Below are 16,164 nucleotides of genomic sequence, written 5' to 3' on the forward strand. Positions count from 1 at the left end.
AATTTGTAGTTTAAATTTTGTAAGTATTTTGTTGTAATTAGTTAGTTTATTTTTGTTAAATGTAATTAGTTAGTTCAAATTTGTAGTTTAAATTTGATTAGTTAGTTCAAATTCGGATCGGCCGCCGACACACCCCTCTCGCAAACACCCGCCGACACACCCCTCTCGCAAACACTAAGCTCTCGCAAACACCCGCCGAGACCCCTCTCGCAAACAATCGACGTCGACTCCCTCCCCTCGCAAAACCCGTCGCCGACACCCTCCCCTCTCGCAAACACGCGCCCTCTCCCGCTCGCAAACACGCGCCGACAACCCTCTCCCGCTCGCAAACACGCGCACACACCAACTCGCAAACACGCGCCGACACCCCTCTCCCTCTCGCAAACACGCGCCGCCGAGACCCTCTCCCTCTCGCAAACACGCGTCGCCGACACCCCTCTCCCTCTCGCAAACACGTGTCGCCGATTAGGGTTAGGGTTTGGTTTGTGTTTGATTAGGGTTAGGGTTTGGTTTGTGTTTGAACATTTACTTATCGATTTAATTCTTTTGCAGAAACAATGGATCAATTCGAACGGGACTTGGAACAGAAGACATATTCGAGGACATGATCCGCGATGGTACGAAGCCGACCGAGCCGGCTCCGGTGATGGAGAAGCCGACGGCTCCGGTCATGGAGAACCCGACGGCTCCGGTCATGGAGAAGCCGACGGCTCCGGTGACGGAGAAGCCGACGGCTCCGGTGACGGAGAAGCCGACGACGGCTCCGGTGACGAGGTATTAATGGAATTCTATATGTACATATGTATTGAGGCATTAGTATAGAGGCATTAATGCAATTCTATATGTATTCTCTTAGGCCTCCGAAGATAAGATAGAGAAACGAGGCCCGGCAAAGAAGTTGACCAAGAAAGACCACTTCACAATTGAAGTTATATCACCGGAAGGCCAACCGGTGGCACCCGAGAATGTCGGAGTGAAGTTCAAAAATCAGTGCGGAGTTGTGGTTAGAGATCGTGTCACGATCACCGTCGAGAATGGAACAAGACGACGAATTTGTCCTAATCTCTGGTTCCCGATAGGTACAAGGACACACTTTTAAGAGACCTCATGGCACATTTCACTTTGCCAGATTTGGGATCGGAGTCCGAGAATGCTAAGCAGCGAGAGCTAGTGAAGAAATGGGCTCTTAAGAAGATGGGCGAACTTTTCCGGCGTATAAGAACCGGTTATGGAAAAATTATAAGAAAGACAAGAAGCCTCCAAAGTATTCGAGAACTACCTAGCGAAGCAGGAGCATAGCGGGAAGAATTTGTGAGGTACAAAGAATCGAGAGGAGGCTGTGAACCTGTCACGAAAAACAAGAAGAATGCAAGCGAGAAGAAATATCACCATCATACGGGGCGAGGGGGCTACGGAAGAGCCATGCCTAAGTGGGATGCACAAGAGGCTGAGATGGAGCTGAACGGGATCACTCCAACCCACGCGAGAAGGATGGGACATAAGGGCTCGAAATTGGTTCCTCGCGCATGGCTGTGAGTATGACATGAAGACAGGGAACATTGTTGAAAGTGACACCAGGGTTAGGGTACCCAGCAAAAATGGATTGAAGTGACGACAGATATAAAGGCGGGAAAACTAAAGTTTGCTCCCGATAGAGAGAAAGACTTGTCGACGCTTGTCCTCGGTAATCCCGAGAAGGGAGGACGAACAAGAGGCTTCGGCCCTAGTGTTCCGTGGTCGCTTGGGTTTCCGGCCGACGCGGAGACTTATAGAAGCCGAGCGAGAGCTAAACAACGCCACTGGAGGTGCAGAATGACCGGATGGCCGAGTTCCAACGCCGACTTGACCAGCAGCAGCGGGAGCTTCAGCAGCAGCAGCCGGGAGATAAATGAACTAAAAGGACAGCGCCGCCAGATAATACCGCTGAAATATCTCAGCGACGAGACAGCAGCGTGGCCGACTCGGAGGCCCCTCCTACACGGATGATGATAGATGCCGGTCCCGGCGACCCCTTGGATGGAATCAAGGAGACAACACCTTGTGATCTCCATGAGGTGTTCAGGAAGGTTTCGTTAAGGTGGCGGTCGGCTATGTCTTACCGGCATTTGGACCTGAAGGTGAGCCGGCAACATGGCATGGCAATCCGATTCCAGCTGGCTATGCTCGTGTCGGGGTGGATTCAGTTGTCCCGCAGTGGGAGACATTGGAGCTCCATATCCCTGGAGGTGATGGGGGGCTTACACTCGAGAGAGGTGCTGGGAGAAATCATTCTCTCGGGAAAAGAAGAACATCAGGCTGCCAGCTGGGTAGCACCTAGTACCGGTCGTCCCAAAGAGGTCACCATCACCTCCTCCAGGTGATCGCAGGCCACCATCACCTCCTCCTACTGATCACATGTCGACACCATCACCCCGTGGGTACGACGTCGACCACGACATCGGTACTCCATCTCCATCTCCAGCGCCGCCGCCTCCGCCCACTAAGACTCGGAATGCACCCAGCCGGAAGCGTTTCAAGAGTCCCGTCCCCAAGAGGTCGCCCCTCCCAAAAGTACCAAAGGTTCCTCCCCCCGTCCTTGGGATCTTACCGTCGAGGAAAATGCGGCCGCTGTTGCGAAACACAACTATGATCATTTCCATAAGCCAAAACCTCCAGCGCACAGAGCCATACACAGAGAAGCAAATAGAATATGCTACTAGTTTTCTGAACACACCATCGCAGTATGAGTTACACGAGAAGAAGGATGACTATACACGCACTCTTGCGAAGGTTATTGACCAAAAGAAGGATGAAAAGGCTAAGGAGAAGGACATTGCTGCACGAGCAAATCATCAGCTAGAAGTGCAGATGAGAAAAGGTCAAGTTCAACAAGTGCACCCTCAAGGCCAAGCAAACGACAAAAGGCAAAAAGAGAAAGGAAGTTCCCCTCCTCGGTGCTCAGCCCAAACAATCGATCCCACCACTCAAAGTGTTTAATGTTCCCAAGGTGTACGAGGAACATGGTGGTGCTGTCAATATGGAAGAAGCTGCAACTCTAGCGGCTCAATGTGGAGTTACCGTGGACGAATTGTTTGGTGCCGCAGATGCTGCACTACCCACTCGCTGATATAGCTCCTACATTTGTCTACGGGGAAGACTTGGTCAGCAGAGAGCAGCTGCATAAACTGCCAACACATATGCGGAATTTGCATCAGTGGTACCTTGATGCATGCAAGGAGAAAAAAATGTACATCGTGGCGAGTATACCATGGGAATATTACTACCGAAACGAGGAGAGCCAGATTGAGATGAATGAACTACGCAGTTATTCAATCTAGAAGCCCTCGACAAATCTCTCATGAGTTGCTATTGCTTGTAAGTTGTTAACTACATATAAGTTCATTTTCATTCAGTTCATGTTCGTTTTCATTGCATATATATACTCATTATATCTTATGGGTTCTCTTTGCAGACCGAAGATCAGTGAGTGCAAAAGTAATAATATTATCAATGTTGGGTTTGTTGACCCAGCTAAAATACATGTTGAAACGGTGAAGCATAAACGCGAAGAAACGGGGGGAAACCTACTAAGGTTTTTGGGGCAGCAATATTTCTGTGATTCAATATTGTTTCCTTACAACTACGAGTGAGAGTCTTAATGATCTTTTATGCACATTCAATTTTTCTTACTCGATGTTAAGTGTAATTCCCGACGTATATATGCATAACATGTGCAGCTTCCACTGGATTCTACTAGACATTCAACCTGATAAGGGAATAGTTGAAGTAAGAGACCCATCGAGTAGAGGCCTGGACGGGTTCCAGGACTTGCGTAAGTTGCTCCAAGTGTAATTTCCTTCATCGCCGCGCTTTATCTTTCGTGAGATATCAATTAATTATCCACTCATTCAATCATTCTTTTGCCCGGCAGGGCTTGGCAAGCTTTGAAGAATGTTCATAAGGACATTACCTTTGCAAAGAAGCTAACATTTACTCCTCGTAGCGTGCCCCAGCAGCCACAAGGGACGAATCTATGTGGATACTACGTTTGCGAGTCCATTCGCATGTTAACCACTGAGAAGCAGAACAGAAATAAATTCGACGTAAGCAATAACATTCACAACTTTATTTATTATCATCAATATTTCGTTATCAAGACTGATATAGTCATACTCATCTCATTTTCGTATATAGGTCGACTTCATGCGGGACAGACTCCAACCAAAGGAACACGCACTAGGAATCGCGGAGGAAGTGGCGGGACTTTTGGTTAGAGAAGTAATAAACAACAAAGGCTTGTTTAGTCCAGATAGTTGTTCTACCTCCAAATAGACGGTCGTTAGTACCGTTTGTCGATCGTGAGCTCCATGTATATATGTAGGGAACCTACGAATATGTGTAAGGGGAATCGACTTCTGCTTCCAATATTTGTTTGATCGATCTATATATATATATAATGAATGAATGTGTACAACTTCTAGTAGCGTACAAATATATGCAACTTTTATTTTCGAACGAAAAAAATGAAATAACAGGCGGTCGGTGGCGGGGGGGGAGGGGTGCTGCACCCCTCAAACCCTAAAGCAGAAGCGTTGTGCGCGCGCCACGTAGAAGGCCTTTTGTCGCGGGTGGTAATACCGCCCGCGACAAAAGGGCCTGTGCCCTGCGCGCCCCGCGGCTGCCACGTGGTGGACCTTATGTCGCGGGTCGTAAGTGACCCGGGATAAAAGGCCACCCTTTTATCGCGCCTTGCTTGTCGCGGCTGGCCGCCCGCGACAAAAGGCCCTAACCACCCGGATCAAAAGGCCTGTTTTCCACTAGTGTATCGACTAACTTGGTTAACAACCGAATATACTTTTTCAAGTGACTTTAAGATCCGTAAATTTTTCTCGAAGGGGAAATAAGGTAATAGTAATTGAGCACCCCATAAAGTTTTTTTAGCGAATAGGAATTATATTTCTATTATACTTATACACAATTTGCATTCCAAGCATTGGATGGCTTATTGAATTTTTCATGGTGCCATAGTTTAAAACAGATCTTTAGAAAAAACTGATGTACCGAGTGCAGAATCGAGCTGACATGGTTTGTCTACCCTATGCTTATACGAATTGCCGACATTAAATATGTCATCATTATTCAGCTTTGTCTAATGGCAGGTACTCAGAAGATGGAGGCACAGATTGCTTAAATCAGGGAAAGAAACACCATTCATATACCAACAGATAGCTAACCTCATCGAGATTGGGCTACTCTGCCAGGAACAGGACCCCTATAAGAGGCCTTCTATATCAGACATAATACGTGATATCAATGAACTGGAGAGCATAGATAGGCAAATCAGCTATGCGAATGAATCTATGGCTGAGAAGGTAAGCTATTGTGCTCCTCATGACTTCAATAGTAGTAATACTTCATTGGTTCCTCTATTGTTACATATTATTATTTTGTTTCGAGGAGAGTACATGGAAGCAAAGCTTATTTGACTTGCTCCTCAGGGAATTCCTATCTACGTGTAGATGCACATGAGAAACAAACTAAGAAAGTGGATCCTACATTGTAGGAGAGAACTCTTAGATATGTGCTTCATACTAATGTGGATGCATTCTTTCCGTTAAGCACCCATATATGATAAAAGAGCACATGACAATATCTAGGCAACAGAGTGTTCCGATTACCATTACCCAATGTTTAATTTCCATGACTAATAATCCAAACATTTAATTTAAATAAAAAACATGCATTACCTTTTGCCAAGTTTTCTAATTCTACAAGTTTCCACCTTAATGAAAACAGAGCTTATGAGATTGTACGAAAAGTACACATCTTGTTGTTTCAATGCATCTTGATTTATTCTTGCAGATAAGGCCCTACTTGGAGGATGACATGCTTGATATTGAGCCACTCGAGCTATGCTTTCCTTTCGAGCTCAACAACCAGATATCATCCTCAATTGAGCTAACCAACAAGACAAACGCTTTTATTGCCTTCAACATCCAAACGACGAGCCCTCTACCATACTTTATACAACCAAAGAAAGACATTGTGGCTCCACAATCAAAGTATATTGTCAACATAACATTGCAATCATTAGACAAGGCACCACAAGATAGGGGGTGCATTGGCGATTTCATCGTGCGGAGTACCAAAGTGAATGAGAGTCTTATAAGTGAGGATATAACTGACGATACATTCAAAGGAGAGGAAGGTAAATTGGTTGATGAGGTAAATCTGCCGATTACATATAAAGCTGAGGTGCCCCAAGTGGATGTGTCAATTGGGTCACTAACAATTTCAGACAAGAGAAATTTTCACGGCCCACAGGAATCAGATGTGCGGCCAACACAGGCAGAATCAAAGGTGAGCATGGTGACTTAGTCAAACCTGTGAATAGTTTAATTACCTTCATTAGCAGAAGATATTATTTATTAAGAATTTAGATCTACACATGCACAGTAAACTAATTAACATTTAACCATGGAGCATCCAAATAAGTGCCACTTCGTTTTTCTGGTTGAAAAAAAGTCCAGTCCTCATTGTGTTTTCCTTGATTAGACTATGTTTTCTATGCAATACTAAATCAAGATAAATTATAATTTATTATTGCGCAGTCCAAGTATTTGCCACTTCGGTTTTTCTGACTAACAGCATAATTTGTCATCTCTGAGTTGCATGCATTTAAGATGATATTTGTAAATAGATGAACTAAGTAGCTGCTCATTTCTCTGCAAAACGTAAGCTGGCTTCGAAGTCATAACATATGTAGGCTTATAGTGCTAGTGTTCTACAGTACAATAGTTCTCACGCTCTCATTCCCTCTTTAGAAAGGAAATTGTCAACTTCCCTTGATGGCAATAATTCTGGCATGTGTAGATATGCACCTTATATGCTGATTTCCCCACTCATGACTATTCTCCTAAAAATGGGTGCGAATAGTGGAAAATTTACTAGGAAGAAAATTTACTGAATTTCTTTGTACTACATATATATAATTTTACTCTAATTATTCTTTGATAATAGAAAATGCAGCCCTGATTTGACCGATTGGTTTGCATAACATTCATATTTGTGTTTTCTAAGACATCGTATATTCTGAATGGATGTGCATTGTTGAGAAACTATTCTTGTTGGTTGTCCAATTATAGGGCCCACTAGTCAGCTTGTCTCACATGGCAAAAGAGTCAGGTTCCGCCAATTTATGCAAATGATAATGCAGATTAGATGGTTCTATTAGCTATAGTTGTTCCAAAAGGTAAGTTATGATGGCTTCCGCACCAGCTCCTCGCTCACCTCCACTAGCCTCAGCATCGCCGAATCCCCGCCGGCAGCCCTCCTTCTCCCCCCACCCATCTTCCCGCATGAACCAATACCTTTCCTTTCATGAGGACCTCCCTGTTTTTTAGAAACGAGGCGAAAGCTTTGCCCCTATCTTTTAGATGATGGGTGCATTTATAAATTGATAGGCCTACATGCTTACTTCTCGCTGTAATTTTCACATTTCATTTTTCAAAATTCTTAAAACATGAGACATCTTTCTGTCAAACTATGCACCTTGTGTTGAAGCGTGTTAACCTCATGATGAACACATGTCAATAATAAGGAATGAACCCAATTGGTTACATTGAAGCTACCACCACAAGCCCGCAACTACGTGCGGCGCATTATAAGGATGACGACGACACAAACTCTTAATACTTGCAACATTTGAAACATTTTCTAACACAATGCTGTTAGCCACATAAGAAGAAAAAGGTGGAGATAATTCCAAAATATCATCATAGTCAAGTCCTCAATGTTATCATTCGGTTTGTGATTATAAATTGGAATACGGAAGTCTCACCTTGGTAATCAACAACCAAATTATCCTTGTAGAAATGAGCTGGAGATGTACCTTAGACTGCAAGATGACGTTTTGCGATCACCTGTTTCTTTTGTCCTAGTTAATCTAACATCCTTTTTTTTTTCTCTACAGATAATTTCATCTACCTCAGTTGAGCTGATCAAGTTTGAACCCCCTGAACTCTCCTTCCCCTTCTTGCCAAGCAAGTGTCTGTTATCTTCAATTAAGATAGTCAATATTACAGATAGTCATATTGGTTTCAATACAAATGCGGAGGAAACAAATGTGGCATTGTACATCACGGAGCCACAGTGTGGAGTACTACCACCATGGTCAACACAAGAACTGGTGATAACAAGGGTAACCAAGGAAGAGACAGCTGAACTGGAAACCATGCAGTGCAAAGATAAATACTTTGTGTGGAGCTTCTTTGTGGCTGAAGATGTCAAGACCAGCGACCTCACAAGATATATGCCCAAAACCGAGAGAAAGGAATTGCCCATAGTTTTTACTGAGGTAAGCTCCATAATTTTTAATGAGAGCTCCATACTTTTGTAATAAATCGGTTTTAAATTGATTTACGATTTTTCCCTGCCCACCACACTCAGAGGCAAGAGTAGTGTTGGATAAACCAAATATTAACGAAACATTCCTTGCATGCATGCATGTTTTTCTGTCACCAACTAATCCACAGCTATATATTTATATGCTACCTTTTGCAGACAAGCTCAAACGAGTTAATCAAGTTTAATCCCCCCGAGCTCTGCCTTCCCCTGTTGCCAGACCAGAGAGTGTTGTCCTCAGCTAAGATAATCAATATTACAGATCAGTATATCGGTTTTAGAATATGCACCAAGAAGACCAATTCAGCAACGTACTACGCAAATCCTTCGGAAGGGATTTTGCCACCACTATCCACGAAAGCACTCTTGGTAACGGTGATAGCAGAGGAAAATGAACTAGAAGAAAGTCAGTGCAAAGACAAGTTTTTAATATGGAACGGCATTGTGACCGAAAATATGAAAGCCAGCGATGTTATTGATAACATGTCCGAGACTAAGTGTACCGCATTGCCCATTGTTCTCACAAAGGTGAGTTCTCTATATGTAATGAATATGTCTTAGATTTACCATTGTATTTTATTTCTAGACCACATAAAAAGGTCTAAATATCCACATCAATCTTCTCAAGTGCTGACCCTTTGGAGCTCCCATATCTTCTGCTTTTGTTTTGCTACTGACCTCCTTGTGGCTCAACAAGGACACTTTTATTTTGATTAGCCCCCACTTGGAAAAAATACGAATCCAGAAAAACAAAAATAGCAAACTGTTAGGTATAATAAGAAGATTCATATGGAGTTGAGAAGAAACTAGAGCACTGTAATGCTAAATAATCAAACTCTTGATCTGTTCTTTGATTGCATGGTTTTTTCAGCTAATTAAATATGTGCTATGTTATTTTCAACAGACAAGTTCATCGCTCTCGGACGATCTGATCCAGTTTGATCCCCCGGAACTTCACTTTCCTTTTTTGCCAAACAAGAAGGTGTTAACCTCAATTAAGATAGTGAATCTTACATATTATAATGTTGGTTTCAACACATATAGCAGGCCAACAAATGCGGCATGGTACCACACAGAGCCACCAAGAGGAATCCTACCACCACGGTCCACACAAAAACTTATGGTAACTAGGGAACAAAAGGAAGATGCATTAAAAGATAATCAGTTCGATGACAATTACTTTGTGTGGAAAAGCATTGTATCTGATGGTGTCAAAGACAGCGAACTTAGTGATTACATGTCTGACCAAGAGAGCAAGGAGCTTCCCATTGTTCTTGACAAGGTTAGTTCACTATTTTTCTTGAGGGGAAATCCACTGATTACGTATTATACACTGGTAGGTCCCATCTTAGCTTTTCAAGGTTTTTTATTTTGAAAATAAAATCATTCGAGAACAGAAAAAATATTGTGTCAAACATGATTCAATTAAGGTCAAAGGCATCTGTGAGCCAGAAAAATACGGAAAAAAAATTATGAAACTTTTTTTGAGAGCAACCATGTATTTCGTTGATAGAAAATCAAGTTACGTGAACAAACAAACGTGGAAACCATCCTTAGAGCATCGTGGACTTGCTAAAGCTAGCCGTAGCCGCCAAACTCCAATGCCGCCTAGACACACGTTGGACAAGACGCCGAGCAACATTGCGAGATCCAAAGAAGCATCATCACCAACGAGATTTTGTGAGTCGGTGAACAGCCTGCTGCAAGCAGCAAGGCACGCGATGTTGTGTCATGTCGACTGGGGACGTCTCCGTGCTACTTTGGACCAAGATCCACCGCATTCCATCGACAAAGTCAAGGTATAACGATAGATCCACCACATCTAGACCAACATCCTCGCTCACGCCCCGATCGTGGATAACAATAACGGCGAGAAGACAAGTTGCCGATCTGAAGGATCGACAAGCACACGTTGCCATCAACTCCAAGATGCCGCTGTGAAGATCGCCACGTAGATTGAGATGGATTTATTCGCCTGGACGCCGCTCCCACCACCACAACGGCAAACCACGCCAGAAAAATTCTAGCCCCAACTACTAGGCCAAAATGGAGGAACGAGGTTCCCCTCCCTAGTCCCTACAATAGCAAGCAAAAGGGAGAGGGGACCAACGTCCTGGCTGGTGGAGATCAAGAGGGAGTTAGGTCGCTGCCCTTGTCATCTGCGAGACGAGGAAGAGGAGAAAAACGTTCAGATTTGCTATGTCTAATTGACGAGAATTTCTTAAGTCTCAGACACCCAAAGAAACGGGCATGTGTTGCACTTTTTGCAGCTTCACTTTTTAGATTTAAGAAAATCTGGAACATAGACAAACTTTGCGGATTTGCTATGTCTTAGTTTAGAGACTTAAGAAAATATGGGATATAGACAAACTTTATGGATTTTCTATGTCTCGGTTGAGAGATTTTGCTAAGTCTTAGTCACGAAAAAAGTGCATGAGTTACACTTTTTTAAGACGACTGAGATTTAAGAAAATCTCATTGAACTGAGACATAGACAAATTGTTCACTAGTAGAAAACTGATCTTTTGCAACGGTTCAAAAGGGCCATATGCACCGGATGGCCAACCGGTGCAAACCATCCGGTGCAAAAGGCCCCCCCCCCTTTTGCACCGGTTCGGTTACAAACCGGTGCTAAACACCCTTTATAAATAGTACGCCCCCGTCTCTCCCATTTCACTCATCACCAAACCCTAGCCCATTGCACAATGCCCCCAAAGCCGCACCCGCCGCCGGTGGAGGTGGACCCGCAGCTCGCGGAGATAGAGGAGTGGGAGGAGCTGCTGCGGCAAGAGGCGGCAACCAGGAGGGCAGCAGCGGATGAGGTGGACCCGCAGCTCGCAGAGATAGAGGAGTGGGAGGAGGCGGCGCTAGCGGCTACCATAGAAGCATTTGAGAGGCAGAGTCTCCAGGAGCTGCATAAGCGGCCGCGTGTGACGGATTTGGATAGTGAGGAGATGCATAAGCGTCGTCGTGAGGAGGAGCTGTGGCAGGAGGCGGCAGCCAGGAGGGCAGCAGCGGATGCGCGAAAGAACTAGTAGAAGTTGTTATTTTAGTTTAAATTTAGTTAATGTTGAATTTCAATAAAGCAGTGTTGTCGTTGTTTTAGTTTAAGTTTAGTTAACGTATCTTGTTAAATTTCAATATAGTCGTTGTCGTTTTATCCCGGTTAATGGCTAGAACCGGTGCTAAAGACGGTTGATTAGTTTATATACCCCTTTTATCCCGGTTACTGGCTGGAACCGGTGATAAAGATGGTGGATTAGTTTATATATCCTTTTATCTCGGTTCCTGGCTGGAACCGGTGCTAAATCTGGGGGGGGTCTAAATCTGGGGGAGGCTTATCTGTTATTTGCCTTATCTGGGGTGGTTTCATCTGGGGGGAGGGGATTATCTGGAGGCACACACCGCTATATATAGCCCCTCCGGGGAGAGTAGAGAGAACAAAGAGAGAAGATGCAACGACCAAGAAGGAAAGAGCCTCTCCGGCGAAGTTTCTCGAAGATGTCTTAGATGGCTGGCCGTCTTAGACATCTTCGGAAACTTCGCCCGAGAACTCTTCCCGCAAGCTGCTAGTATACACCCAACAAACAGTAGCTCAGGGTAAGGAGGGGAGAGCATAGAGAGCTTCTAGGGAGCTGGTATATAACCCGACGACGGCGACCTCGAAGGAAAGAGCCTCTCCGGCGGAGTTTCTCGAAGATGTCTTAGATGGACGGCCGTCTTAGACATCTTCGGAAGCTCCGCCCGAGTAACTCTTCCCGCAAGTCCCGCTCGGAAGCTGCTAGTATACACCCAACAACCAGTAGCTGAGGATAAATTTCCAAACATGTGTATCTAGAAAAATAATAAACTTGGATAATTGCATTTAGTTCAAACGACCAATGTTACTGATACATATCACAACAAACGCTTCACAATATGAGCTCAAGGTACATGATAATAATTAATACATTATGATCGCTTCGACCGTAACCATGGAGTATCTTCAGCATTTAACGCGATGGTTGGATCAATGTTCACTGTGAAGGGCGGAATTTCAGCAAACTTATTATAATCTTCTGACATGTCTGTCTTGTCCTCGACTCCCGCGATGGTTCTTTTCCCTGAAAGAACTATGTGACGCTTTGGCTCATCGGATGAGCTCGTTTCCTTATGTTTTCTTTTCTTCGGTCTAGAGGACATGTCCTTCACATAGAAAACCTGAGCCACATCATTGGCTAGGACGAATGGTTCGTCTCTGTAACCAAGATTGTTGAGATCCACTGATGTCATTCCGTACAGCTGGTCTACCTTTACCCCATTTCCATCCAGCTTGAACCATTTGCACCGAAATAAAGGGACCTTAAAAGAAGGTCCGTAGTCAAGTTCCCATATCTACTCTATGTAACCATAATATGTGTCCTTTTTCCCACTGCTAGTGTTTGTTGCATCAATGCGGACACCACTGTTTTGGTTGGTGCTCTTTTTATCTTGGGCGAACGTGTAGAAGGTATTTCCATTTATCTCGCACTCGGAAAGTCACTATAGTCGAAGATGGTGACCCGGCCAACATGTACAACTGATCTACAATATCGTTGTTATTAATGAGATGTTCTCGGAGCCAACCGCCGAATGTCTGCATATGTTTATGCGTAGTCCAGTCTTCAGACTGCCCCAGATGTTCGGAGCGTACAATATTCTTGTGATCAGTGATATACGGGGCCACCAAGGTGGAACTTTGTAGAACTGTGTAGTGTGCTTGAGTGAAAGAAATGCCGTCCCTACATATCATTAATTTCCTTCCTAGCGTGCCTTTTCCACTTAGTCGCCCTTCATGTCGCGATTCAGGAACACCAATCGACTTAAGGTCAGGAATGAAGTCAACACAGAACTCGATGACCTCCTCTGTTCCATAGCCCTTGGAGATGCTTCCTTCTGGCCTAGCACGGTTATGAACATATTTCTTTAAGACCCCCATGAACCTCTCGAAGGGGAACATATTGTGTAGAAAGACAGGACCGAGGATGGCAATCTCTTCGACAAGGTGAACCAGGCAATCTCTCCGGGAACTCTCTATCGATTGTCCTCCACTGCGACCCATCAGCGGGGTGTCTCAGCATCTCGTCTTTCTTACGGTCTTCTTTGTGCCATCGCAACAACCTGGCATGCTCTTTATTTCTGAACAGACGTTTCAACCGTGGTATTATAGGAGCATACCACATAACCTTGGCAGGAACCCTCTTCCTAGGGGGCTCGCCCTCAACATCACCAGGGTCATCTCGCCTGATCTTATACCGAAGTGCAGTGCATACCGGACATTTTTCCAAATTTTCATACTCAGCGCGGTAGAGGATGCAGTCATTAATGCATGCATGTATCTTCAGCACCTCTAATCCTAGAGGGCAGAGAACCTTCTTTGCTTCGTACGTACTGTCAGGCAATTCGTTATTCTTTGGAAACCTCCTCTTCATTATTTTCAGTAACTTCTCAAATGGCTTGTCACATATACCAGCCTCTGCCTTCCATTGCAGCAAGTCCAGGGTGGCACCGAGCTTTGTGTTGCCATCTTCGCAATTTGGGTATAACTTCTTTTTGTGATCATCTAACATGCCCTTTAACTTTCGCTTCTCGTTTTCTGTTTCTGCATCTCTGTGTGCATCGGCGATGGCCCGACGAAGATCATCATCAACGGGCTCATCTGATGCCTCTTCATCTTGATCACCTCCTCCTGCATCTTCATCTTCATCATGCCCTGTTGCAGTATCACCGCAGTTAGGGTACATATCATCATCCTCTTCTTCTTCGTCGTCGTCTTCCATCATAACCCCTCTTTCTCCATGCTTGGTCCAACAATTATAGCTGGGCATGAAACCTTTCCAAAGCAGGTGGGAGTGAATGACTTGCCATTCAGGGTATTGCTTCAAGTTATGGCAATCAACACATGGACAACACATAAAACCATCCGCCTGTGGGTTTTCCTGAGCCACACGGATAAATTCTTCCAGGCCCGATCTGAACTCGGGTAGACGTCGGTCAACGTACATCCATTGCCGCCGGTTCATCTACATCAAATAATTAATTAATTTTATCAATAAATAATTACAAAACATCATAATATTTATAAATAGTGGAAATTAGCACCGTACAAATGAAAGGGTAAAGTTGTTGCTTAACCTTGATCGAGGAGGAAAGAAAGAGGAGAAAGCTTAAGTGTCGCTCCGGCACCTCATCTCATTTTTTGTTGGGTGTAAAATCAAGCGGCATCACTCTCTCACACATTTCATCGAGCACCTTATGTGCATGCCAAAGAGAAGCAACTTAGCACTCAACACACACACCTTCTCCTAGCAAAAATGAAGTGAGTGGGCTGTTTGGCCGGGTAGCTGAGCTGAAATAGGGCTGGAGACCTTTAGCACCGGTTCGTGTTACGAACCGGTGCAAATGGTCAATCTTTTCCCGGTTCGTAACACGAACCGGTGCTAAAGGTTCCTCGGCTGACACGTGCCTGGCGACGAACCTTTTGCACCGGTTTGTGTTACGAACCGGTGCAAAAGATAGATCATTTGCACCGGTTCGTAACACAAACCGGTGCTAAAGGTCCCTCTGCGAGCTGCGCCCCACGAACCGGTGCTAATGACCCCTTTTAGCACCGGTTCGTGCCAAATCCGGTGCAAATGACATCTGGGGCAAAAAAACCAAAGCCCTTGTTTCTACTAGTGGTTGTACCATTCCGTGACACTTAGGTCAGTGGTGGAGTGTAGTGTCCACCACCAGAATGGGGGAGGCATTTACTAGTTCAATTTCTACCAAAAACAAATATATTTCATGGAATTCTTTTCATTGCCTTCGCCAACACCAAACACCGAGAGAGAATGTCTAAAATATCCCCAACAATTGATTCCTTGAAGAATCCTCTTGTTGTGACTATCCTTTGGAGCTCCGTACGTACCTGCCTTCAGATGTTTTACTAGCTGCTAGGATCACTCCCTTGGCGTTTTAGCGACGGAGCGTAGGCTTTGCATGTAGTGGCAAAATGTAGACTAAAATATATCTGGTGAGCTACGACAAGTATTTATGAGCCGAGTGAGTAGTATATTTGGTGCTCGGTGCAATACTCCCCCGTATTTTCTCCTCATATGCGCGCATGGGCGTGGCTACTATACCTGAACATTATTACTGGCGCGCCCAGCGGATCAGGCATGCATGTATGAAAGGCGCGCCACGACCGATGGTATGCGCAACGTACCCTTCCCTGCCTTTGTGCAGATTAGTTCATTTTCCTTCCAAAACCTGGGGCTAACTGCCACACACATGACCTTACGCTGGTAGAAAAACATTAATTAACTAGACGACAAGTGGAGAAAGTATAGCGGTCTTGTTGGACAAGACGGCATCATGATCGACACATGAGTTACCGGTCTGTTTACTAAGCGTACAATTTTCGTGGACACAGAATATAATACTGTAGATGCAGTATTTGTTACTGTAGTAAGATTTCGGCAGTGCGTATATGTTAGTCCACACCACATGCATCTTGTCTCCATTCTCTTGTCTTCACTCGTTTGTCTCCGTATATATGCAATAGAGCTTGTATGCCAGCAGAGGAGAGAGATCACAGAGACCATGGTTTGACGTTATCTCTATGGTGTAGACAGGGTTTACACGTGAGTCGGTGCTCAAAGAATCTCCTCTCATGATAAACTGTTTTGCTAATGGCGATACACTTTCTAGTCCAACTCTTTATTTATTCCAGCTGAAACTAATTGTCGAATATGTTTTCCCATTGCATGAAAATTGCGTTCG

The 16,164-nt window shown here is 44.5% G+C and overlaps 1 protein-coding gene across 1 annotated transcript in view; it reads left to right on the forward strand.

Moving 5' to 3' along the window:
• LOC127325597 (uncharacterized) overlaps positions 1-16,164 on the forward strand; it is a 38,000-nt gene that overhangs the window by 9,664 nt on the left and 12,172 nt on the right. The window contains exons 7-11 of the mRNA XM_051352374.2: positions 5,139-5,351; positions 5,842-6,339; positions 7,952-8,335; positions 8,542-8,910; positions 9,287-9,664. Coding sequence (XP_051208334.1) covers positions 5,139-5,351; positions 5,842-6,339; positions 7,952-8,335; positions 8,542-8,910; positions 9,287-9,664 — 1,842 coding nt within the window. The remainder of the gene's footprint in view (positions 1-5,138; positions 5,352-5,841; positions 6,340-7,951; positions 8,336-8,541; positions 8,911-9,286; positions 9,665-16,164) is intronic.

The sequence above is a fragment of the Lolium perenne genome, chromosome 3, assembly GCF_019359855.2.
Source record: "Lolium perenne isolate Kyuss_39 chromosome 3, Kyuss_2.0, whole genome shotgun sequence".
Taxonomy (NCBI): domain Eukaryota; kingdom Viridiplantae; phylum Streptophyta; class Magnoliopsida; order Poales; family Poaceae; genus Lolium; species Lolium perenne.